This window comes from Euprymna scolopes, chromosome 36 (genome assembly GCF_053919585.1).
Source record: "Euprymna scolopes isolate OS-2025 chromosome 36, ASM5391958v1, whole genome shotgun sequence".
In the NCBI taxonomy this organism is placed as follows: Eukaryota; Metazoa; Mollusca; class Cephalopoda; order Sepiida; family Sepiolidae; genus Euprymna; species Euprymna scolopes.
This window is the reverse complement of record NC_136517.1, coordinates 66,713,910-66,741,409: the sequence shown is the minus strand read 5'-3', so window position 1 is coordinate 66,741,409 and position 27,500 is coordinate 66,713,910. Positions and strand designations below refer to the sequence as shown.

Sequence of the window (27,500 nt, the reverse complement as noted above, 5' to 3'; positions counted from 1 at the left end):
GCCCAGTTGAGGGTGAAGAAACTAATGCTTTTAATCAATTTTTCGGTATTTGTCATTTGAAGGGTCGAGCTTCAAAACGATACTGATCTTGTGAAAATCTGTCAGCTCTATCAAAAGTTTTAGGCAGACGTACAAACATACATTTATATATTGGTAGCTCAAATGTTTTTACCCAAACCGATTAAAAAGCTTGCTCAGAATACCCTTTATGTAAAATTTAAAATGTTTAGACCAGAAATTGTCTGAGTAATTTGGTAGAGACCACAGAGGTCAATTTTTTTTTTTTTTTTTTTTTTTTTTTTAACTTTGACCGCTTAACATTGTTTTGGGCTCAAATCAAGTTATTAAGTTAGATCCATGTCCAAGGAGCCTATATCTAAAATTTCAAGTGTTTATACCCAAAATTGGCGGAGGAGTTTGATAGAGTTCTCAAAGGTTGAATCGTTGAACATTGACCCCTTAACAGCCAAATTTCTGGCCGAAAACGGATTACAAAGATTTTCCCAAATCTCCATACCCTGTATATCAAATTTCAAGTCTGTAGACTGAAAATCGACAGAGTTATTGTGTCGGGAAATGTACACAGACAGACACACACACAGACAGTTTAACTTCTATAGATATAGATTTTTCATTTATATATTCATACATATATACATCAAGATGCAGTTTCTATCTTCTGTGGGAATGAAAGTGATTCTTCAGACTAGCCTTGCTTTTACACTGTTACAGAAGTCAAACATGCTGAGATGGGGGGATGCCAACTGGTACTGTTTCACTGAGGTATTTTCCCAAAGTTTCAACACAAAAGCCTCTGACAGATCTGACAGCTTTTTCTGGATATTACGCTTAATTCTCGCATAGTCATATTTTTTCTTAAAGCTATCATAGCTGTGATAAACCATGGAGCACCACTTTTCATGATCACTGGAAGCACTCTCCTAGTTAGACACATCAATACAGAGAGCTTTCAGATTACCCTCGAGGTTGTCCTTGAAGCGTTTCTTTGGGTTATGTCATGGACGCTTATCTTGTATAATTTTGCTGTAAAACAGACACTTGGATAATCTCTCATCATCCATCCTTGTCAGATGTCCAGCCCACCTAATCAATTTTTCAATGCATAGTATGTCAGCTTGCATGAGGACATCCATGTCAGGTGTAAAAGAGCCCCACTTGATGCCCAGAATTTGCCTCAAATTTATGGTGCACTCTCCATGACCTTTATGTATCTACCATAAGTTGTTCAGGCTTCAGAAGATTAAGGATGGTAAAACATGACTGATAGACATTAATCTTTGTACGAAGACTGTATTCGCCTCTCTAAACTACCAAAAGACTTAATAGCACGCTGTATCCTGTAGTTGACTTCAGCATCCAAGGTTCTGTTTTTGGCAAAAGTGCTACCTAAATCCATGAAGGTGTCAACCACAGCAAGCCTCTAGTTGTTGACAAAAATATTTGGTTCCACATAGAAAATATCAGGTGGAGATGTGAACATGACCTTAGTCTTTTTAAGGCTAATAATAAGCCTGAAAAATGTGTAGGCCTGTGAAAACAAACCCACGATACTCTGTATATCTTCCTCATTATGGGTCACAAGATCAGCATTATCTGCATAGAGCAATTCACAAACCAAGTACTGAAAGAAGCTTGAAGAAGCATGTTTTAGGCCTTTCCCCTTGTACAATAAGAATTGTATCAATCCAATCATGATGGACAGAAACACCCTTCCAGACATCAGTAATAAGAATTTCATGAACAAGGTTATCACCCCCATGTAAGAGGGGACTTTCACAGGAATACCATCAAGCCCTGAGGCCTTCCCAATATTTACTTGATTGCATCTCTAATTCAGTCCTCAGATGGGAACTCAGACATTTCATGGATAAGCTTTTGTTGTGGTAAAAATTCTATTGATGACATTTTCAACATCTAAGGGGTTGTCAAAGAGATCAGAATAATGCTCAGAAACACAAAAGAGAATCTTGTTCAGACCCTTTCGTTCCATTATTTGAGAGTATGGGAGATACTGACAATGTTTGAGGACCAAAGGCTTTTTTAAGCAAATGATACATGCATTTAAAATCTTTATAATCAAAACATCTGAATTTGATTGGAGAGTTTAGCCCACCACTCGTTTTTAATTTGGCTGAGTCACCTTTGGAGAAGACCTGTTTGCTTTAAGTGACTGTTAGAGGGATTCCCAATTTTCATAAGAAGCAGAAAACATTTTATGATGCAACTCACTTTCAGCACTTGAGAGTTAAGTTATTTCAGAATCATTTTTATCAAACCAATCCTGATGTTTAGATTTGTGGAAACCAAGAACATCTACACACATAGTGTATTTTTAAAATGCACCCATGATTCATCAAAAACAATATAATTAATTACAGATCTAAGTTTTTCATGTAAACTTGGATTATCCAATTTGGATACATACACCCGTCTGAGAATTTTAACACCTGACGAACACTTACTCCTTATACAGATTTTCAGCTTTCTGCATACCAAAAAGTGATCAGTGCTGAATTCAGCTTCATGCACACTCCAAACATTTTGCAAGTCTGCCCTCCTGAAAATAATGTGATCAATCAAGTGACCTTGTTTTGAACAAGGGTGGGTCCAAGTAAACTTGTGGACTTCTTTGTGGCTGAAGAAAGTGTTACAGATAGCAAGGTCAAACCGAGTGCATAGATGGAGCAGACCTTACCCACACCAAACTGGCCAAGGGAGTCCCAGGTATAGTAATCTTTACCTACCCTTGCATTTTAATCAACCATGAGTAAGATCTTTTTAGATAAGGGAATAAAAGAGACAGTATACCGAGATCTGGGTAAAATATGATGGTGTCTTCATGACCCATGATAGGAGCATATACAAATAAAGTCGTCATAACTACTGTATGCAAAAAGGAGGCACATTATCATTCTGTCACTTAGATGGCTTGATTATTCAGTCCTCTCCACATAATCAAACCACATTGCAAAGCTAATCTCACCTTGTTTTAGTTCCAATGGTTTTCCTTTCCAGAAAAATGTGTATCCCAAACCCACTTCCACCATTTGATTTTTGTCACTAAGGCATAATGTCTATGCTGTACCTAACAAACTTTCTTGCAACAATAGCTGTTCTATGCTGAGGTCTTTTACTATTTAGTCTAACAAAGTTCTCACATTCCACATAGCAACAGTTAGGTTATTCCTGATGAAATTTTGATCCATTTCATATTTTTCAATTTTTTCTTATTTCTTCTGCAAATATGGAACAGCCGTCAACTGCAAGAAGGAAACCAGCTAATAAAAGAGTAGACAATGTTTAGGTCACCTTTTCTAGACTCTTCCCAAGTTCAGGGTTGAGCAGTGTATCCCTAGAAAGTTTCTTCCACCCTGTAAGCGACAATGTTAGATAAATCACTGGCTTCCTATGTGCAGATTTACAGCTATGCACTTCCAACCCGCCAAGTCTATAACACGTCGCCACTTACCTATCACCATAGGACTTTTGTCAGGCAGGCTTTCTTTCACTCTAACAAAGAACTTCAGTGCATGACAGCATTGATGATACAACTTTTCTTGGGGCAACTTGTGTGCTCCCTCTTTTGCATGAGTGCACACTTGAAATTGGAAAGGCTTTCTTAGTGTCTTTCCAGAAGCCACCATTTCCCTGAATTTTTCACATTCTATCTACACGTGTTGATGAATTTCTACAATTGCCATACTCAAACCGTCCTCTGGAGATAAATATTGCAACGGACAATAGAGGCCTTCCCAAGCCACAAGAATTGGAAAAGGAGTTCACTGCAAATGAAGCAGTTTAACTGACAGGAGAAAAATTGAAAGACAATATGTAAAAATCGGATGCATGTGCGATACTTACATCTGCTCTCCCCTTTAACAAGTTTCTAGCTGCAACTGACACCACTTTCAAAACCCCTAAAGAATTTTCTCCATCTGAAAATGAGAGTGAAACTAGACGCTGCGTATCTTGCAAGGTCAGTTACTCCAGCTAAAGGTTCCCTAAAGAGAGGCTCTCCTCCAGGTGCCAATACACAAGCTAGAAGACTTGTTACAGTTAATTTTGGCCCCTGTTACTGCCTCAAACAATTTGATTTCTATGCCGATGACACTAATCCTTGCATTGCTTGTTACATTATAGTAAAGAGTACGATTACAAAAAATTGTATCATTCATTTTTAGACAGAGGTGTTAGAAACTGACCAATCAGATGGAAACATGCTCTGCTATTAACTAATCAGAAACCAGATAAACATACTGATTCTTTTAAGCCTTCCTGCACCAAACGTTTTATCTCCACATAGAAAGGAACTTTGCTCTTTGTCAGGATGTGTTCAAATTGGCTACCTACTGGAAACTATTCATCTTAGTCTGCAAGTTTTATAATTCAAAGCTTTTCTGGATTGATACTGTCATTTTGTTTGGAACATTTTAAAACTAAAATGACTTACAACTCAAAAGGTTATGGCCCCAGCAAGTGATTTTATTTTGAAATTCAAATTATGTCAGGCAAAATTTGTGGGTTATTTACGAATTCTAAAACTACAAAGCCATTCAGATGACCTGGAAATTGAAACAACCCAGAACTTATTGAAAAGAACACAAATGTTTATGCAGAATTAATACAGTGCCTACATAACATAAATCTATCTCTGATAATGCAAGCAGCCTTGGATGATGGCTGCAATGCATTGAACATTTTAAGAGAGCATTATTTGTTGAAGGGAAAACCCAAAATTATCTCTATATATAGAACTGACATCTCTAAAACTTATGGAAACTGAGACGATTACAGACTATGTTATAAGGGCCAAAACAATGGCAAATTCATTAAAAATGTCTGGTGAGATTACTAGTGACAGTATATTGATTTCTGTGGTTCTTAAAGAGTTGCCAGGTTACTAAGTAGTTTACAACTGTGATTACTTAGAAAGAAAAATGCATGACTGTCAATTCAAAGTCGCACAAAGGAGTTATGAAGAAACCAAAAAGATAATACTGGAAAATAAAAAAATCTATAAGGATCATGAAATTAAAAAATTCCTACCAAAAGCCAGCAAACTCAAATTATACCTTTACCCTGAATAAAAACTTTTCAAAGAACAATTTTTCTCCTAAGAAAAAGGACATTATCTGCTATAATTGTGGACAACTCAACCACAAAAGTTTTCAAATTTCAAAGGAGATTTAAATCAAAAATATAGAGAGCTCCATTAGTGAGCATGCATTTTTATTTTCATGTATGTTTGACACTTTAACAAACAGTAACGACTTCCTTGTCAATGGTGGGGCCATAGCACATCTAATCAAGACGGAATCTGATTTTATCAATTCGAATTCCGGCTTTAACTCCCAGAATGACTTTGTTGAGCTAGCTGATGGTAACCAAGTAAATTATTTAATTTTGAAGAAAGTCTCACAGCTTGAGATTTTGAATATACTTCCTTTATGGCTTATCCAGTCAGAAGTCAGCTCTCATGTGACCAAGTTTATAAAAGGTTAAATTGACAACTCTTTCTCTACCAGGTACTCGAGCTTGGGGCGCCATGCAACCAAATTGGCCTTCATTAGAAAATCTGAAAATTAACTCAAATATATAAGTCTGATATTGAGCAAAGCTCAAACCTGCCAAATTATTTATCTAAAGAATTTTCCAGAGAAAACACAAAGTGGTTTGCATTTAATTCTATATCCAAACAGCAAAGATTAACACACCTAAGTATCTTTAAATTAAATGATTTAAAGAGTCTAAGTATACTTAAAAAAAAAAAAAAAAAAAAAAAAAAAAAGACATACACCAGTAACAAATCTGAAGGAAAATTCCTTGAAATGTGATCATAGATATCTAACTACTTTCCTGATTTTGAATGCTTGGTTAAAATCAGAATATCAACTAACATTATTTTTCCATTCTGAACTGTTACCTTGCTATAGACCATACATATAGCAAATGGTAGTTACAACACCCATAGTCACAAGCACAGGAAATCCAAGTATTCATCTAATTCTGATAAGGGTTTCTAGTTTCCCAGCTTTCACATAAACAAAATTCCTCCCATGAAAACCAAGTGCTTTCAATTTAAAAAGATATTGCATTAAGAAAAGCCAACTATCAAACAATAAGTTCTTACCTTATAGTAAGCTTTGATGTTTTTAATTAAGTTATCCCAGTTCTGTATCCTTGCATTGACATCACTTATATTGGTATTCACCTTGCTGTGTACAGACTGTGCCTCTCTAAAAAGAACAGAAACAAATTAGAAATGATAAATAAAAAAAAATATCTTGTCAAGTCAACCAAGGTTTCATTGAAAATAGAAACTTCAGCACCTCAATCAGAACTTAAAATAAAAAAATTTAAAAAAAAAATAAAAAATATCAAATCCTTAATAATGGTTACTGTATTAACCAGAACTTGTGCATTTAACGAACCAGACGTAACTCAGCATTTGCTCAGCTTTGTCCGGCGCATAACGTCAACAGCTCGGGTTTTACTGCTGTCTGACGAAACATGGTCATCAGCCAAATAAAACACTGCACACTTAGTTTCAACTCGATGCGCGTGCAAACAGCAAATGAGAATTTCACTATCAATTGGAAGAGTGTTAACAATGAATCTTACTAACCTAGCGAACCAACTCCAAACCTCAGAGGCTGTACTAAAGTTTTGCCAGGAACAAAAATTGGTGGCAGAAGCGAAGAAGTGTTCCAACTGCGGCCAGGAATGTTTACTTGCCAAGAAAGCAAGCCTTTCGGACAGATACGGCTGGCAGTATCGAAGTACAACATGTCGTCGTTGGACCTCCATTAGAATTGGGACTTTCTTCGCCAATTCACGACTGACTATCGCCTGTATTCTCAAAATAATATACTTATGGGCATTCGAGATCGCATCGACTAGGAATCTCCAGTGCGAATATGGGTTGCGGTCACGCCACAATTGTGGACTGGAAGAATTTCCTGCGAGATATATACCGGGATTACTTTCTCAGGAATCCCCGGCAGAAAGGAGGCCCAGGCTATATGGTCGAAATTGACGAGTGTCTTCAACCGCCAGAAACAACGTCGGCAGACGTTTAACACTGGTCTGGGTCTTCGGTGGATACGCTAACCCCGTCGAAAAGGAGAGTTTTTTTTTGTTAACGTACCAAATAGGAATGCCGAAACTCTTTCCACTAATAAGACAATACATTCTGCCGAAGACCACGGTCATATCACTGTTGGATGGCTTACAGCAAAGTTGGAGGAGAGGAGGGGTATCACTATTTAACGGTGAACCAGTGCACAGCCTTAATTTTGTAGATCCCGCCGTAACACAGGCAACAACAAATCATGTGGAGCGGATGTGGAAGGAAGCGAAGCAGCGCAATAAATGAGAATGCAGAACCAACCGGGAGCTTTTGGACGCATATCATTTAGAGTTTATGTGGAGACAAAAGTTTGGTAGACAGCCATTTGACTCCATATTAACCCACATCGCCGAAAGCTACTCGGTTGGTAAGGAGGAGCTTCCTATCACATTCGCTACCTCATCTCCGTCAACTTTGTCGTCTGATGCCTTCCAAAAGTCTGAGGAAAATACATCCTCCTAAGAAAATATGTATCTGCCAAAAACAAAAACAAAAAAAAAAAAAAAAAAAAAAAATGAATGGTAGGTTTTTGCTTCTTTTTATTTATTTTTGGATGTTTCTACATTTACAATTTCATTTTACAGTGATTTTGTAGTGTTTTTATTTTATCGGCAATGCTCGGTTTTACGCTGGACAAAGCCGAGCAAATGCTGAGTTACGTCTGGTTCGTTAAATGTACAAGTACAGAAAATAGAAACTTCAGTACCTCAATCAGAACTTACCGTTGAGAAGTATCAAATCCTTAATAATAGCACTAATAAAAATAGAATAGTCAGCTGCAATAATTTTTGTATCATTACACTTAATGTGTACACATACATACATACATACATGGAGCATTCCAAAAATAATGCCTTCTATTTTTACTCCACTCATGTGGATTAAAGAAGATTGCAAATTGCATTGTTATGACTGAACATGCATCTATGAGTTTCATCTCTCTATTGCAAATATTGATGGTGAAAGACTAAGAAAGTAGTCCCTGTCATAGACTGTGTCAGAAGTAGAGATGTGCCATTGAATTCTTAGCAAAAGTGCATTGAAAATAGTGGTGACTATGTAGAAAAATAAATTCTGGAGCACAAAAAGTCGCTCATTTTAATGGTACCACTCCGTTTTTTTGTAGTTCCACTTTTTTAAGTAAAAAAAAAAAAAAAAAAAAAAAAAAAAAAGAGGCTTTTACTTTTGGAATGACCCTTGTATACCAACATTTTTTTTTTTTTTTTTTTTTTTTTTTAAGTCTTGTTACATATATTTTAGGTTTTATTTTAATGTATTTTTGTAGAAATTAATATATTATACTATACAGGAACTTATAATTATTATAGATTAACAATCAGCTAATTCACTCCCCCCAGCAAAAATTAGATTCTGCCCCCCCCCCTCCTTTTTTCGGTGATTATCTGTGAACACTTTGAAAAACTTGAGAAAAAACACACACAAAAAAAAAAAAAATTTTTTTTAAATAAAAATAAAACTCAGTTATTTACAGACTTATAATGGGAATTAGTTTTACATATGAATTTAACATAAAATGAGCCCCCCTTTGGAACATTCAAACATTTTAGGCCCATTAAAAATCTCTGGGAGATAAATTTCATGTTTATTTTATTATTTATTTAGCGGGAGGGTCGACATTTTTAAGCAATTATACACACTTATGAGCTTGTCAGTTGGATTTAGAGTTAGTGGTAAGAATAATTTCCTGAGCATCCCCAAAAAGTTAAAATGGCCTTTGAATTATCATTTTCCAATTAATTTATATATGGAACCAATCTCCTAGTCTATATTCTAAAATTGTTTATCCCTTTCAAAAGTTTTTTTCTGAGTAAAATACAAGTACAATATTTGAAAATATTTGGCTGATTAATTTTAGTTATTTTTTCATTACATTGGAATATCATTTCTAGCGATGGACAAAATGGAGGTGGATTATAAGGTTTATTTTTTTTTTGGGGGGGGGGGTCTCTTAAAATCTACCAAAAATCGGGTAATCATCTAATCAATATGAAATTTTCACCAATTATTAAGTAAACAAATTTTATAAAAACGCAAGTTTTTTTTCTTATTAGAGATATATATATATATATATATATATATATTGCATACATAACACCCCCTTCATTTTTCGTTACTCTTACCCTTAAAATAAAAAGCCGAACCCAGACATACTTTATGGGAGGACAGGGGTAGAAAAATAAAAAACAGCAGGCCTTCAAATTCCGAGAATGAAAACCCGACTTTTGAGTGGATTTAATTTTTCACCTATTGTGTTTTGGAATTGTAAAATACATTTAATGTTATAAACAATCATTAGCATCAAAAAAAAAAAAAAAAAAAAAAATTTTTTGCATTATTTTTACAAAAATCACAACTTTAAAATTTTCAAAAATAAATCTAACTTTCTTTTAGAAAGCCCAATGTTGCCAATATACCATTAAATAGAGAATGCTTTGATATATCGATAACAAAAAAAGAACATAATTGTGAATATTTAAAAATTACAATTATCGTTTCTACACTTTGTTTAAATGAGATCCCTTGTAGTACAGTAGAAGATAGGTGCTACAAACAGTCATTATTTCATTTAAAGAAAATCCGCTTAAAATCATCTGTATGTTTGTTGACATCACATGACTCCAATCAACCAGTGAAATGATATGAAGAATTCAAAGTGGACCAAAAGTGATCGTCCACCCATTATTTTCGAAACGAAATTCAATAAAATATTGAATCTATTAAAATCAAATTTTACAATCTTTTTATACAAAATGGGAAAAAATACAATATAATCTGGTTTATGGAAAAATGATGTGGTTCACTTGTTATTAATTAGGAAATAAGAAATGGAAAATGATTTTATGAAATTAAATTGAGTCCATAAATATTTTTAATGATAAACCAATTGGATACACAGATGCATATAAAACTTTTTTGAATATAGAAATTTTTCTAGCAACATTTTATGAGAATGCATCATTTGATATAGATAAACATAAAATGACAATTTGAACCAACAAATTTAGTAGTAATGCTACAAACAACCTTACCACAAAGAAGCAAAAGGTGTGCTCTCTCTGCTGCCAGCATGGGAAAACTGGGAGAAGACAGTGCAAGAGATGTGACATGTTTTATGGAGGAGGACGAGATAAGACACATGAAGTGGCAGGAGTTGCTAAACATAAATGGCCAAACTACAGAAAAGGAGTATTTCACGTACAGAACAAAAAGTTGATCAAGGCAAAAAGTTCTCCTTGCAAACAGTTCTGGTGATGAGCAAAGCATTTAAGTCATCGGATTCCTGAATTTCATAGTGTCTCACCTGATAGCAGTGTCCGAATAGTTGGAGTAGGTGGAGCTAGGGAGTGAAATGTGTGATGTTCACAATAATAGAGCATGTTTTCCTACTCAGTTGAGGTGGGTCTGTCAATATACAAACAGTTAAATGGTGACCAGAGAGAATTTAAAGCAGGTGAAACAAGCCCTCCTTGTGGCTTTTACACAGAACTCTTTTGTAGCATTTGACAAGTTTATCTCGTTTGTGTCTCGGAGAAACTGGACAAAACTTCTGTGACTCACAGGACCTGGCATGTCTAATCAAAGAAAACCACTGACTAATGACTCGGTTGCGCTTCCATATCAGAACTCTTCGGTTCCGTTAGACAACAATTGCGTAGATCCTGAAGGACGGAAAATATGAAACTGGAACAGATTCTTTCTAGGGCTCCAACTCTCATGACAGAAGAGGTAGAGATGGAGGAGCCTGTTGCTACAGGCAACAGTGAGACATTGCAGAATTCTTCCTCAAGTGCTTGTGGACTCACCTTCAACCATTAACCAACAGGATGCAGTCAGAGTGTTGTGCCACAAGTGTGGCAGTCCCAATCACTTTGCCAGAGATTGTTGGTAGCCTGGGAGCAAAGCAAGAAATAGAGTTATCAATGCCAGCAACAAGAACATGTCGCATCATATTTCCAAGACACAAGGCAAGGGGTAAAAGGCCAGCACTACTCTCTCCCTACATAAACTAGAAGTGTTCCCCATAATAAAAGTAAAAATCAATGGGCTAGATCAGATAACGTTGATGGATTCTGGGTGCTCATCTATTGTGAGTGGGTTATAATGTCAACTAAAGTATGGAAATCTACCACGATTCTTACAGCAAGTGGGAAATGCCTTCAAAGCTATGGTATTGACAGCATAACTTTAACAGTGACCAACAGGAATACTCTGAAGACTGACGTACTGGTGATAAACAGTAAGCCACTGGGATTTAACCTTCTTCTGGGGATGGATGTCACCAAGAAATTTGGTGGCATGCATATTGACAAACGAAGCAAAATACATTTTGCTGAAGTGGCTCTTGCTCTGGGTGCAATAATAGAGTTGGAACAGCCTGCCTTTTGCGAAAAAGTTCAACCAATGCACCAAATCCTGGATGATGTCATAGAAGTGGTGATCAGCCACCAGAAAAATTATGCAACAGGGTACTAGAGTATAACATTCATGCAAAAGCTTATGCAGAATATAATAAAGCCTGTATTCAAAATGGGTGGTTAGTTCCTTACTCAAAAGAGAAATTGGGGACCTGGAAGCACCTGATCCGGCTAATGGCAGTCATTCAGAAGAACAAATAAAAGGTGAAGTCGGTGCTCTATTATTGGGAATTAAATGAGCATGTGGGCCCATTTATGGCTCACGCGAACATATGTACCACGCGAGAGAATGTCGGCAAGCAGGATTGAATCGAGCAGAGCATCTAATGTCATCACTGGATCATTGTGTTGAGAGGGGCGTTGTTCACTTTGTCATCCCACCTAGTGGTAACATTGGATGTCAGATTAGATTAAGGAGGTTCTCATCAGAGTGCACAAAAAAGACCTGGTGTTGGGCAAATGATGCATCGATGCATATGGGTTTATGCAAGCTCTCTCGCTATCAGCATATCATTGATATATGAGACTGTGGTAGAGAATGCTTGCTGGTTACATTCAGAAAAAGGACTCCCAACAGAACTCTATATCATTATTAAAGGAATAAACTTGACAATTCTCTTGCATCTAATCATCATAAATGGATCTCAGATTCCCTGGCTCTGCCTGTAAAGGTATGAACCAAAACTATGAGCAAACTGCTCATTTGACAGCAGCTTGACACAAAATGAAGGAATACATGCTGTTGATGGATGTATCTATGGTCAAATCTAGTCAAACAAAGTGGATCAATTGACGAGAATGCCTCAGAGGTGGCTTGATGCAATTAAGAACCCTGAGCCTGTGTAACCTGCCTGCACTGCATCTGTGAGCTCAGTCGGATTTCACCAGATCAAGATTGTTTACTGACAAAGCAGTCATCTTGGTGGAAGACAGACATTACTTTGTGAAACAGATTGACGTTGGGATTTCTAGGCCTGCCAATGATCTGTTCTGACATGTCTTCAGAGAATGTAAGTGAAAAATGTCTAACGGTTGGAAAGAGATTAGGTGAACAGGCACTCAGCACAAATACAGGTGTTGCCTCTTCCAATGACACTTTGAATAAATACCTAGTAACTGTACTGCCGCGAAGAAGCACACAGCGCAAAAGGCCTCTTCTCGAATGTTTCAGGTGTGATCATAGGATCAGGAAGCGGGGTAGTAATGCTATTAACAACCTCATCTCAAAGTAGTAAAAAGGTATGCTATCTCTCGCTGCAAACACAGGGAAACTAGGAGAAGATACAAGAAATGTAGCATGTTTTATGAAGGAGATAAGCCACGTGAAGTGACGAGAGTTACCAAACAATTAATCAAACTCTAAGGAAAAGGAATCAATATTTCGCTCAAGCTTGATAAGTAAACTTCCATCAGCCAAAGATGTGTATGCATATGGAACAGAACGGTGATCAAGGAAAAGAGTCCCTCTTGCAAGGAGTTTCGGTGCTGTGAGCCATGATTCCCTAAAGCTCTACAGAGCTACAGATACTCAAGAGTGAGGGTAAAACCTTAAACATTCAGTCTTTACATATTCTATTTATTTCAATAGATAATGTAGGAAGAAGTCATGGTAAAACTAAAAATGTCAAACTCAATTTTCATATTTTAAATATATGAGCCACTTATGTTTTCATCACAGACGCGGTTGGCAACTAAGCCAAACATCAGAGCCAACTTGTGTTAGTGACGTGGTCAACTAGAAGCTGTCCATCACCCAATGTGCAATAGAGTAGCACATGGCCGGGTTGATCAGCCAGTCCAGCAATGAAGAGCTGCAAGTTCTTAATTGCCAATTTGGCCGACAAGTTAGAGATTGACCTTACTTGAAGGACAAACAAACAATGAGCATATATGATCAAGTAGTTGCAAGATCAAATGCTTACTCAACTGATCCACTGTGACAATATCTGAAACAGAACTATATCGAGTAACGGAGTTTTGAGTGATTTGTTCTGATCTGCACAAACTAGACATGTCGGTGATGATAGCTCAAATAAAGGAATAAATATATTGACAACTTTTATTTATTTAACCCCTTTACAATAAGGACAATTAGTGACACACAATATGGTTTCCGTTCTGCAAGATCTATATATCTCATAGGATTAGTGAATCTCTTGACAAAGGCTTCCTTTCCAGGGCAATTGTTCTTGACATATCAAAGGCATTCAACAAGGTATGGCATAAAGGCCTACTTCACAAGATCTCCAGCTACGATATAACTGGAAATATTCTCTCTATCATAAAATCATTTCTCTCTGATAGGCCCATAAGAGTAGTGGTCGATGGACAAAAATCAGAGGCCCACAGTATTAATGCTAGAGTCCCTCAAGGGTCCATCCTGGGCCCAAATCTCTTCCTGATCTACATCAATGATCTCCCTAAACACAGACTTAAATCATTCGTTGACATCTATGCTGATGACACGACCATCTACAGGAACACATCAAAGGCTGTAAATGACAAAGCTCTCTCAGATTCTCTCTCCTCTGATCTCGAACGAGTGGTTCAGTGGGGGAAGACGTGGCTGGTTACCTTTAATGCATCTAAAACCAAGCTCCTATCTTTACATCATTAACGCTCTGATCCCCATCTGGCATCAATTGAAAAATGGATGGCTCTCGTCTAGGAGAAGCCCCATGTTTTGACAAGCTTCTCGGCTTGACTTTTACTCCTGATCTGAAATGGAACATGTACATCGTCTGTTGCCAAGGTTGCTGGAAAGATGGTGGGATCCTTCTACCGCTCCAGAAGATATCTCACTGATACAATTCTCTATATAAAAGCCAAGTACGTCCAAGGATGGAATACTGTTGCCATATCTGGGCAGGAGCTGCTAAAAACAGCCTATCCTGCCTTGACAGAGTACAAAATAGACTTTGTGGCTTAGTGAAGGATGCCCTTTTCTCTTCCCTGTAACCTCTCTCCCACAGAAGAGATGTTGCAAGCCTATCTTTGTTTTATCGTTATTTCCATGGCAGGTGTTCATTTGAACTCCAATCTCTGATCCCCCCCCCTCGCCAATTTTTTTTTTTTTTTTTTTTTTTTTTTTTAACAAAAAACACCCATCTAGCTGAATTCACTGTCAAAAACTTTCCCCACTCTTTATCTATGCCTAAATCAAAAAGTATATTCCATGAACAAAGCTTCTTTCTTAGAACTGCATGTCTGTGGAACTGTTCCGTCTGCCTGCTTCCCTCCTGACTATAACTTGGATGTCTTCAAGTCCAACGTAAATAAATTCCTGATGAGCTGCTCCCTTAAGTAGACACTCTAAAATATCCACACTAACGTACTGTACTTACAATAACCCTTATTCATGAGTGGCTTCCGGGCCTTGATAAGTGGTGACCACCTTGTAATAAATAAAATTAAAAAAATAAATTAAAAAAATAAAATAAATAAATTTAAAAAGGATATTTTGTAAATCATTTACCACAATTTAAAAGACTAATTTGATTTTTCCTCTTTTCAGCATTGAATAATAATGAAGTAAAAAACTCGAGTGAACAAACAGTTTAATTTAGAAGAGTAGTCTATATATATAAAAGGCAAAATGTGTGTGACCATTTCATGTATGTCTTCAAAAGGCTTTTCGAGCACACGCTCCCGGGGTCGTTACTATCGCTTAAAACTGTACATAGGTCCTATATAATACCTAGGTATTAGGAAAGCGCGTAGCGTATAGATTTATTTACGTCTATTTTGACAAAATTATTGCTATTTTGGCTTCTTGCGTGTTGATTGGGCTTTTTAGTATAAATAAACTGAAACTAAACTACAACGACGTGTTCGCGGCATTGCGCTGTGAAAAACGTCCAGAAGCAATCAGCTTTGATCAATCTCTTCTATCAGACAGTCAAATTTCGATAAACAAACTCAGACGTTGCGTGACTTCTATTTGACCTTCTTAATTAGATCAAATGGAAGCAGCAAAGTTAACTTTTATTACGCACGCCTTTTTTTATAGTTACATAAATAAATTCAAACACGTCTACGCTGTATGTCGCGGTGGCCCAATGGTAACATCGCACTTTTTTTTTTCACATTAATTTCCAACTCAAGGCTACGGGTTCGATTCTCATACTCACCAACCAAAACTTTTTTTATTATTATTTAACACCCCCCGGAGTTTTGATTTACCTCAAGACACTCTGGCATCGCCGGGTACCCCCCGCTAGTCTATATATATATAAAAGGCAAAATGTGTGTGACCATTTCGTGTATGTCTTCAAAAGGCTTTTCGAGCACACGCTCCCAGGTTCGTTACTATCGCTTAAAACTTTATATTAGGTCCTATATAATAATATCTAGGAATCAGAAAAGCACGTAGCGTATAGATTTATTTACGTCGATTTTTACAAAAATTATTGCTGTTGATCGGGCTTTTTAGTATAAATAAAGTGAAACTAAACTCAAACGACGTATTCTCGGCATTGCGCCGGGGAAAAACGTCCAGAAGCAATCAGCTTTGATCAATCTTTTATATCAGATTTAATCTGGACACCCCTCCCAACATCTGTTGGGAAAAGAAACAGTCAAATTTGGGTAAACAAACCCAAACGCTGCGTGACTTCTATTTGACCTTCTTAATTAGGTCAAATGGGAGCAGCAGAGTTAACTTTTATTGCGCACGCCTGTTTTTATAGTTAAATAAATAAATAAATTAAAACCTGCTTAACGTTGTCTGTCGCCGTGGCTCAATGGTTAACGTAGCACAGTTTTTTTTTTTTCACACATTAATTTCCAACTCAAGGGTACGGGTTCGATTCTCATACTCACCTACCAAAACATTTTTTTTTATTATTATTTAACACCCCCGGAGTTTTGATTTACCTCAAAACACCCGGGCATCGTCGGGTACTCCCCACTAGTTAGAAATAAAACTAAGAACAAAAAAGTGAAAATAAAATTAAAATCAATATCATAAAATACAACTAATTGATGCAAAAAAAAAAAAAAAAAAAAAAAAAAAAGGTACAAATATCTTTTTTAGGAGGAATACAATAAATTTACAATTTTTACACAATACATTGCAAGGCCAAATATATAATCATCTATAATATAAAAGGCAAAATATGTGTGTGTCTCAAAAAAAACTTTTGACACACACGACAGATCCTGATGAGATCAGTATAGTTTTGAAGCTCGACGTTTCAGAAGACAAATATCGAAAAATTCTCAAACATAAATTTCTTCACCCTCAACTCAGCCGCTTTTTTACAAGGAGGAGTCGTTATCTCCTTTCAATCGACTACCCTTAATTTCAATGCTCATGACTTCCGGTTGCGCTATGGACGCATCAGCTAAGACGTTATGTTTTTTTTTGTTTTTTTTTTCACTTTTTCCTCCTTTGAGTTACCGGTTTGAGCCTGCTTGCCTACTACTACTTCCTTTTTTTTTGACACCTCTCCACCCAAACTAACCCCCCCCCCCGCTACTACCACTTTTTTTTTTTTTACAACTTCATTTCTACACAAATATCCGAAAATTGGCCAAAAACATTAATTCTTTGACTGTCAACTGAGCCGTTTTTTACAAGGAAGGGTAACTCTTTTCATCAACATTTTTGCAAAGTTATACGCCTTGCAATGATTAAGCCTAATTTGAATGATGGCGACGTCGTATGTCATGGTGGCTGCGGTGACTAAACCGATGACTTTTTTTCACTTCCTTTTCCTTTTAGCATTTCAGGTTTGAGCCTGATTGCCTGCTTACTTTTTTTTTTTTTTTTTTTTTTTTTTTTTTTTTTCGCTCGCATTGTTACTTGCCACTATTTTCCTTATTTTTTTTTTTAGGGGATTTTGAAACAATTTTATTTATGGCTCTGTTGATAATACCCTTACCATAAAACCTCTCCATACTCAGGCAACCCCCGGGTACCCCCATTAGTCTATAATATAAATCTCAAACGTCTGTTAGTGTGTATGTTTGCAGGTCTTGCTAAAACTTTTGACACGCGACCAACATTGACAAAATTGGTATTGTTTGAAAGCTCAGTCTCTTGACATACCCAAAAACTGGCCAAAAACATTAATTCTTTCAACATCAACTGGAGCATTTCTTTATTATAAAGGAGGGGTCACTGTTTTCATTGACATTTTTACAAAGTCATCATACACCTTGCAATAACTAAGCTTAATTTGAATGGTGGCAACGTAGTATGTCACGGTGGGCGCGGTGACTAAACTGTTCGCTTTTTTACTTCCTTTTCCTCTTAGCGTTACATGTTAGAGCCTACCTGCCTGCCTGCTTACTACTTCCCCCTCCACTTGGACAGGTACTCACTACTATTTTCATTTTTTTTAGAAGGTTAGTTATTTATTTTAACTTTTTTTAGGGCTCTATTACTCAATACACTTACCATAAAACCTCTCCACATCTGGGCAACAGCAATTAGTGTCTAATAGAAACGACCATATTCAAAATTTTTTTTTAAAAATGGACAAATAATTACTTCAGACAACGCAAAATTTAATGCATAAAATTTTATAACTAAATTTGGAAGAATTTTTTTTTTTTTTTTTTTTTTTTAGGAAAGTCAATTCTTTTATCACTAGCAATGGGTGCCTGGCGTTGCCGGGTGTTTTGAGGTGTATGCTGAGCAAAAAATAAAAAAAGTCAATTTTTTTTTAACTTAGATCCCTATTATGACCCCTTAAAATTAATTGTTTAGGGCTCAAATAAAGTTATTAAGTTAGATCCATGTCCAAGGAAGCTATATCTAAAATTTCACGTGTTTAGACCCAAAATTGTAGGAGGAGTTTGGTAGAGTTCTCAAAGGTAAAATTGTTGAACTTTGACCCCTTAATCGCCAAATTTCTGTCCGAAAACCAATCACATCGATTTTCCCAAATCTCAATACCCTGTATATCAAATTTCGAATCTGTAGGCTTAAAATTGACAGAGTTGTTGCGTAGGGAAATGTACACAGACACTTTCACTTATATATATATATATATAATAGAAATGAATAAGAAACAATTTCATGACTTTTTCTTAGTATCTGTGTCAACATTTATGAAAGTAATGTCTTATAGAAAAACAAGTTTGAAATATATATTATATAAAAACATTTTTACTGGTAAATCTTATGTAAACATCTATATTTTTCTATTTCATTTGAACAATAAATAAAAACAAGTGAAACCAATTCTTTCCCTCAAGTTTAACTGTTTACACAATAAAAAGAGAATTATGACCATTTAAACATTGTAAAACGAAATAATCGAATACAACAAATGCATTCAAAATTTTTACAATGTGGAAATGAGGTAAATCATCTCCAACAACAATTAACATGCATCATACTGTTTCTTAAATCTAAGTACATGCTATATGACTAAACAAAATACTTGCCCAGAATCCAACTTATAAGTTTGGTTACTGAAAAAAAATAGGCAAAGAATTTTACATTTTCAGAAACATCCACAAAGAAAAAAAAAATAGCAAAGTTGTTTGATTCATCCAAAAGTAAACAAGGTTTTAGAAATTAAGAATAAAGAATTTGATAAAAGTATATTTTTTAAATCCAATTTATGACAAAAATACATATTTTTAAATAGCAACATAAAGTTATTAGAAAATAACTTTAGTTTCTTGTAAAATTTTTTGGAGCATAAAAATTTAATATTCTGATGCATACTAGTTTCTCACTTCTGGAGAGGGTTCAAAAGAGTCACCAACCTGATATGTCCTGAATTGTCATCTAAGCATCCCACCTACGAAATGTTGCATCCCTCTGCCTGTATTACAAGTATTTTAATGGTTGACACTCCGACAATTTACGAGCCATTATACCCCGCCTCCTCGACGTAAATACCTCAGTCAAGCCTGACAAATGGCAAAGTTTCACTCCAACACAGTAGAAATTCCTAGATGCAAGAAAGCCTTCTACTCTAATAGTTTCTTCCCCAGAACTGCTAGACTGGAATTTCTATCCAGTTTTCTGCTTCCCCAACTGTACTGAAATGCAGAAGCTCAAGTGTAATGTGAACAGACATCTTGCTGCTCAACTCCCTACATGGTATCCCTACAACTTATGTCCCTGATAGTAGCCCCTACAATAAAGAGGCAATGTAATTAGGAAAAAAAACTGGTTGATTTTAATATTATGGCTTAAATTTTGAACATGAACATACTTTGTGCAAACATAGTAAAGTAGAAAATCTCAATACTCATTTACCTAGGATTGACTTCATTTTTCTAAATTGAGTTGAGTAATTAGAAAAATAAAAATGTAAAAAATTTACAGAAATGTATAATTTTTATCTATATTATAAATATACCTATATAACACTTTGTAATGAAAATTGAGTAATTCAGTAAAATTATTTTTAATGAAAATAATTATTTTCTAGAATATTTATTGTAGCTTTTTCTTCACCCTTTAGCGATTCAACTATTTTTATTGCCATTAGTCATTAGAATTTAAGATATAATACTGTTTCTATTTTTTTGGAATGAATATAGTTAAAATTTAAAATGTTAAATGTGTATATGAAAGAAATGAGTGTTTTTATTCATTTATTGATTGACTTCTAATTTTATTATCAGTATTATTTTCTATGGTGTAAGTTAGTTAACCTGGATCTAAATTCAAGTTTTGTTCTAAAATAAGTTCACCAATTAAAGGAGATAAATTATAGAAACCGTTATGCTGTTTGAGTTTGTAATGAGCACCGCTTCAAAAAGTCTTTAGAAATTTATTTTAAATGAATTTGATGTGTAAAGAACGATCATGCTACAATGAAGGAGAGAATGCATTCAGGGAATTGCTACTTTTTTTTATATCTCTTCTGTTCACTCTAGTTCCTGTTCAGTTTCATAAACGTATATTTTATAACAATTATGGCATAAGACAGTATATAGTATTAGTTATAGGTTTATTTTGTAAATGTTTGTTTTGTTTTTAATGTTTATTTTATAGTTTGTGGTGTAGTGTGTATTATAGGAATTCCTAATTTGTTTAGAGTGTTGCAAATTATTGTATCCTTGGTGGGATGGGTTAAAGAAAATGTCTGTTCATGAGAGAAGCATCTGGTGTATATAATTTTTGTAGCAATACCATAACGTTCAGTGCTGGAGAAGGCGCACACTGCTACTTAATTTGACATTCAGTTTTTAAATCAGTAATAAGTACGTTTCTCCTACCTCCAGCAAAATAAAACTTATATAATTGGATTCACAATAAAATTTACTTTAAAATGATATTTTAATATTTTTGTTGTAATTTGTATATTTGAAGAAATTGCTATTTAAATCCAACTATTAACAATGAAACCTGTTAGCATAGTATGCTTGCTGGCAGTAGATCACTTTTTGCAAATAAGCAGTTGGGGTGTGTTCTCACTCGTAGTGGAAGTTGTTCCTGTCGACGACGTTTCTAGTTGTTTTAGCTAATCAGGGAAAAGAATCATCTTTGCTACGGAATTTGAACACAACACATACATCTTCCTAGTCAAAAGAAAGAATATCTCAAAGTTGACGCTTTGTAGTACAAAGATAAGTTAAGATAGAAACTGTTCAAACGCTATTTAATAACGAAAATATTAAATTCTTTTGTCCTAAAATTTACAAAGACTTGGATAAAAGCTTTTTATGCTAGAGTCGTTAGAAATACTGACAAGTGCTTATAAACATGAAAATTTTTGTGTACCGTCACACACACAAAAAATTTGTAAACACGTGTTCGTCAACTAATTTATGAACAAAGTATTCATTTTATTTTTGTTATTTAGAAAAAAGTTTTTAATTATGGAAAGCAAAAGAATGTTTTTAAAAAATAAATTATTTGAAAAAGAATGACCACGCTTTTATACAAGTTAAAACACACAAACTACTTATCCAGTTAAGTAAAAGAATAACTTCTATTGGGTTGGTTTTACAATCCACATTTTTGGTCACTTTTACAAAAAAAAAAAAAATATATATATATATATAACAAATAAATGTTACCAAAGGCAAATACTCTTCTACCTGCCTCGATAAATTTTTGGTGTTGTAAATGTTTTTTCTATTAAAAAAAAAAAAAAAAAAAAAAAAAAAAAGTAGTGTTGAGCATTACATGAGAACAAGAAAAAAAATAGCTGCGATGTCTGGAAGTTTCGACAATGACTTCAAAATTGTAACTCACCGTCACAGTAACTTAAAGCCATTAAAAATGAAACTTAATTATTCTAATTAGTTTAATGAACTTGAAAACATAATTGTAAAATTTCCTTTCATTTGATAAGCTACAAGCCATATTTTGTTAATAATTTCTTTGAATTGTGTTGTGGTGGCCATCTTGGATTTTTCACTGTGTAATGATGCCAAATGATAAAATCCATCAGAATAACATTTCGCATGATGATAAAGTCTTACCTCCCATTTTTAAAACTTTTTTTTATGATGTTTCTACTGGAAGCCATTAAAATGAAACTTAATTGTTAATCAGTTTAATGTACTTGAAAACATAATTTTGGACCATACAAAATTTCCTTTAATCTGATATGCTACAAGCCATATTTTATTAATTTCTTTGAATTGTGTCATGGTGGCATCTTTGATTTCCTGGTCGCCATCTTGGATTTTTCATGGTGTTATAATGGGAAATGATAATGTCCATCAGAATAATACTTCCTATGATGATGAAGCCTTACCATTTTTCTTAGCTGTTTTTATGATGTTTCTACTTGTTAAAATGAAGTTGAAGTATGCTAATTAGCCTGTAAGTTACCAAGTGAGATGGTTGTAAATAACGCCAACTGAACATTCATGGTATTATGATAATATATTCAAAATTTCATCATAATATCTTTAAAAGATCTGAAGATACAGTTTTTTAAAGATGGGTTAGTCTGTAAGTTGTGCAAATTTCCTACCATTTTCAGTCACAAGCTTGTATGCATTTGAATAGGACTGACTTTAGGCAAAATGTCCAGTGAGCCACATTTTTTGATACTTTGGTCATTACTCCAGTTCTAATGGGCTGATTTTAAAAAACTAAAGATATTATTTCTTTGTTTTTTATGCTCTTTTCAATAATGCTTGATTTGAGTTTATTCAATGTAAAGAAAAAATGGTGTGCTATTGCTAATATAATTGTTTACTGTTTCTAGAAAATATTTGTATGGCTAATTTTAGCATTTAATCTCTAAATATAATAAAATGGAAGCAATTATTCTCCTCCAGAAAAAAGTGTTATAGCTTTGCAAACGCCACATACAAATTCGATACGGTCAAACTATTAGTCATTATCTGTTGTTCATTTTGTGGAATGTATTCACTTGCATCTGTTACCAAGCAATCTTATAGGAGCGTTACATTCCAAATAAATACATGTTTAATGGTGGTAGCAAAATTTTTACTCAAACGTTTTCTTCTCATACTCCTTTTTTAACCGAGGCATTCTCTACATTAGGAACAGCTTTTAACAAGCTGCACATGCGTGGTCCCCCTCTGGTGCTGCATGCAAGATGACGCCACAAAAATTAAAAATTAAATAAAAATAAAAAAATTTTTTTAAAAATAGTGAAAAAATGATGAATGTCAGAAGTGTGAAGGGCCAATGTTGCTTTCACATTTTTGCCACGTTTCAGAAAAATATAATGGATGGGGTAAAAAATTGTAAATTTTCAATTTTGGGACATTTGTGACCCCTTTTGAGCTCCTGGGAATGCGGAATCCCAGTGAAAAAAGGACAAACTGCAGTTTCACACCTTAAGACATGTAAATTTGAATTCAGCACTCGTGAAAACTACTATGTAGACATAGACATCAAGTTTTTGAGTAATATGAAAAAAGAGCTCTAAAAAGGCATGTGCTTTTAGCCCTAAAAGTCCCAGAGGGATGCGAACTAGAATTTTGCCAGGGTCACCCACACTGAATTTATATTAAGAATAATGGCCTCCACATGTTGGCCAAGTTTCAGGAAAATCTAATTGATAGATCAAATGCTATGGGGCAAAAACTTATTTTGAGGCTTTTTTTTTTTTTTTTACCTCTTTTGAGCCTCGGGGGGGGGGGGGGGGGTCAAATCCCAATGTAAATGGATAACGGGACAGTTTCAAGCCTTAACACATGTATATTTGAGTTGATCACTGAAAAATCACAATATAGTCAGACATATCAAGTTTTTATTGAGAAATATGAAAATAGAGCCACAAAAAGGGGTGTTTTCAGCACTAAAACTCCCTGGGGACTCGAACAAGAATGTTGCCAGGGTCACCCATACTGAATTTATAAGAACAATGGCCTCCACATTTTGACCAAGTTTCCGGAAAATCTAATGGATGGACTAAATGCTATGGGCCAAAATGTGTTACTTTGGGTCATTTAGGACCTCTTTTGAGCCCCTAGGGATGCAAGGGGAATTTTCGCAAAAAATTTTTTTTTTTACTGTGCACATCTATTTAATGAAATAGAATCTGTGGCAAAATTTCAGGAAAAACTAATGGCAATCATCCGGAATAACGGACGCCATTGAAAACATAGGTTCCTCTCCGATAAATCGGGGGACCAACAAGACACTGTGTTTAGTTTTTCTTCCCATACATTTCCTATTAGTTTTTCACAGCTTTTCCATCTCAGAGTTCTGATTGACTGCTACCATACGCTCACTGGGAATTAAGGAATAACAGATTATGCACTTTCAGAACAGTTATAAACCATTTTCAAGCACGTCACTACATTGCATCATCCAGCAATCGTATTTCCTAGCAGGACTGCCTTTTCTCAGAAGACGTACATTTCAGCTACACTTTGCTTACATTTTTTATTTACACACATTCACTAGACTTACCTAAAGTACATCCAGAGTACTCACGAGACAATTTGTTTTCTCCTCGAACATGAAATACTACTACTATTAAAAACATAACATGTACAAATTGGGATTTTCATTAAACTAAATACTCGAAAATTACAGAATTTCTAACAAAATAAACCTATGCTCTGTGGTGATATTTCTGGTTTTTATTTAACTTTCTTTCCAAAGGTTTCTACCTTCTTTTCTTTTATAATTACTCATGTTTGTTTTGGAAAAAAAAACTCCAGTCTAGAACAATTTGTATAGCAGTAACCAAGTTCTAAACAGATGCCAAACTTTTATGACGAATGATAAATTTAGTATATACTCTTGATTGGAAAAAAAGTTGATTACTATATAAGTCTATAAGGATTTCTGTCAAAAACAGAACAAAACCCATGCAACACTTTTTTTTTTGCAGACAAGTGAATAAAATGTAATCATTTTCACAATTAAAAAATATTCTATTTTAATTATGTAGTTTTCAGATTAAAAAAGAATATGAAACTCACATTTTTCCAGTTGCGAAGTCATCAAAATATAAACAAGGAGTAATTGTGTACATACGTTTCATATATTTTCTTTCGTGCCAATTTGCTTATGTATTTTAAACTAAAACATGATGTCCAGTTTAGTAAATGGCCATTTCTACATCAAATTGAGGTTCTTCATTTTTATTTTTACTCGTACAAAAAATAAATTTTAAAAAATAAATAAAAACAGGTATTGTTAATTTCAAATCCAGTATTGAGTGCTCTGGTTATCTTCAATCCATGCATGAAGATTGGTATGTAGATCTGCTTTGTTCCAGCTTAATGAAGGGCAGAGAAGTCTATCATTGGAAATGCAACATTCAACTATCCTACCAAACAAAAACCCATAGAGAAAATCTTCAAATGGTATCGAGTCAAGTGGGAGTTAATATGCTCATATCTCTTGAGAGCCTGTATATTTACATTTATTTATATTTCTATCGCTTGATAAAGAAGGAAGTGAGATTGGCAAGTAGGTAAAAAAAAACTGAAGTTGCAGAATAGCATGACGGGGCTAAAATTTTGGAGGCATTAAAAGCTGACAGTCAAATAATTTCCTCAGTCAGTTTTCTTTGAGCCAGAATATATACATTAAAGACAAAGTGCAAATTGACTAAATGCATTTGAACACGCTAGGTCCAACGTACACCCTGGTATCCTGGTACTGTAAAGCTACATCAAGGATTCATGTAGATTACGATTTATGGTTGAATCTCAGAAAATATGGGTATCTTTTAGGCCAGATAGAGAGGATTTATAGAATTGAATATTGGACTGGTTCCAAAATGCACAAGTTCTGGTCGACTATAGAAATTTCCATCTTTCACAGGAATCCAAAATCTATATGGAGAATTTTCTCCAATTTATTTCTGAGATTAATTCATATCTATCGTGCACCATAAAAAAAAAAAAAAACTTATACCAATACAGTAGAATTTAATTATCTACCAACCTAAATACTTTTAACATGCTAAAACAAAGTTTTTTGTTTTTATTTTTCTAATTTCAAAATATGTTGCACCATTATTGTGATATTTAATTTGCAGTATATTTCAATTTAACTTTTATTATAAAAAAGTTAAAGTCTATTTGTTTCCTGCAAAAAAAAAAAAAAAAAAAACCTCTCTGAAAAAACAGGTAAAACTAGCTGATAAAATATGTAAGCCTTCTGGGGAGCTAACCGCTTCAATATAATTCCAGAAACATATAGTGAGAAAACACGGAACATTTTATATATTGAATATACTATATAATTTTTTTATGGTAGGAAGTTAAAATATGGAGTTTTTGGGGGAGGGGGGAATTAGCGATTTTTTAAAATTTCAGACGATAAAAGTTAAAAATCTAGCGATTTTCTGGACATTTTTCTCCTGATGTCTCAAGTTTTTTTTAAATCTCAGTTGCCAACACTGCATCATTAAAAACGCACTACAGGCTTAATGTAAACAGAATGTGTTTACAATATCGGTAAATTTTCAATGGGTTTAATCACATGATTATTGATAATGTAACCATGTGATTGAAATTTAATTTAAATTAACCACATGTGGTCGCTTTCCTATCAAATATTCATCGAAAAATGGTAGGTACACACAAAATGAATGCCGACGCTCAAAGTGTACAAACATTGACCCCTCCCTTTACTTAAAAATTCACTAAAAATCAGGAAATTAACCAATTTTAATGAAAATTGCAGTATTTATCAAATAATGATCGCAGAATATAATGAACTAATTATTTTTACTTAACTCTTAGTGAAAATGTTTTATTTTGTTTAAACAAAAAATACCTTTACTAAAGTTATGGTTTTCAAGTAGTAAATAAATGCAAGAATTTATTTTTGCTTTTTTTATATAAATAAAGCATCGTAATTTGTAACAATAAAAAATAATTTTTACAGTAACATTACGAAAAAAGCCCCTAAAGTCCGTATTAATGAATTCAATATAACTCAAAGAAAAATGAATTCTTGCACACTATTCAGGAAATTAAAGATTCAATTAGATTCCTATTTCAGTCACCTAAATTATTTAGGGTGAAATGAGTTTAGGAATTTATAGCCAAACCTAAATATTTTTTATTTTGTTTAAAAAAAAAAAAAAAAAAAAAAAAAAAAAAAAAAAAATAGCATTAATACAGTAAGTTAGGTAAAATTTGCATAGTATGCTCTGCTTTAAGGTTGTTGTAAAAATGGAACGGAAATTTGAATTTCGTTCCCTTTTAAATTCGGTACATTTTTACATTACGTCCAACTCATCGTTCACAGTCGACACGTCAACTTTTATAGCTTTTCGGGTATGCTAGCAAGGTTATAGGTGTCTATTCCGAAAGCCGTTCTTAACATGGGTAGATTGGTAGGTGTGTCAGAAATTTTGTGAAAAATGGTGAATAATTCCACCCCGTCTTTCCAAGCTTATAACTTCTTGAAAAATGTAACTCAAGCCCTAATTTTTTTTTTTTTTTTTTCAATTAAATGAATTTTACATTCTTAAAAAAACCCGAGACATCAGGAGAAAGAAATGTCCAGAAAATCGCTAGATTTTTAACTTTTA

The 27,500-nt window shown here is 34.4% G+C and overlaps 1 protein-coding gene across 1 annotated transcript in view; it reads right to left on the bottom strand.

Annotated features, from left to right (window-relative positions):
• Nucleotides 1-27,500, bottom strand: part of LOC145260564 (protein Daple-like) — a 291,687-nt gene that overhangs the window by 164,012 nt on the left and 100,175 nt on the right. The window contains exon 3 of the mRNA XM_080118819.1: nucleotides 6,152-6,257. Within this exon, the coding sequence (XP_079974945.1) occupies nucleotides 6,152-6,257 (106 nt within the window). The remainder of the gene's footprint in view (nucleotides 1-6,151; nucleotides 6,258-27,500) is intronic.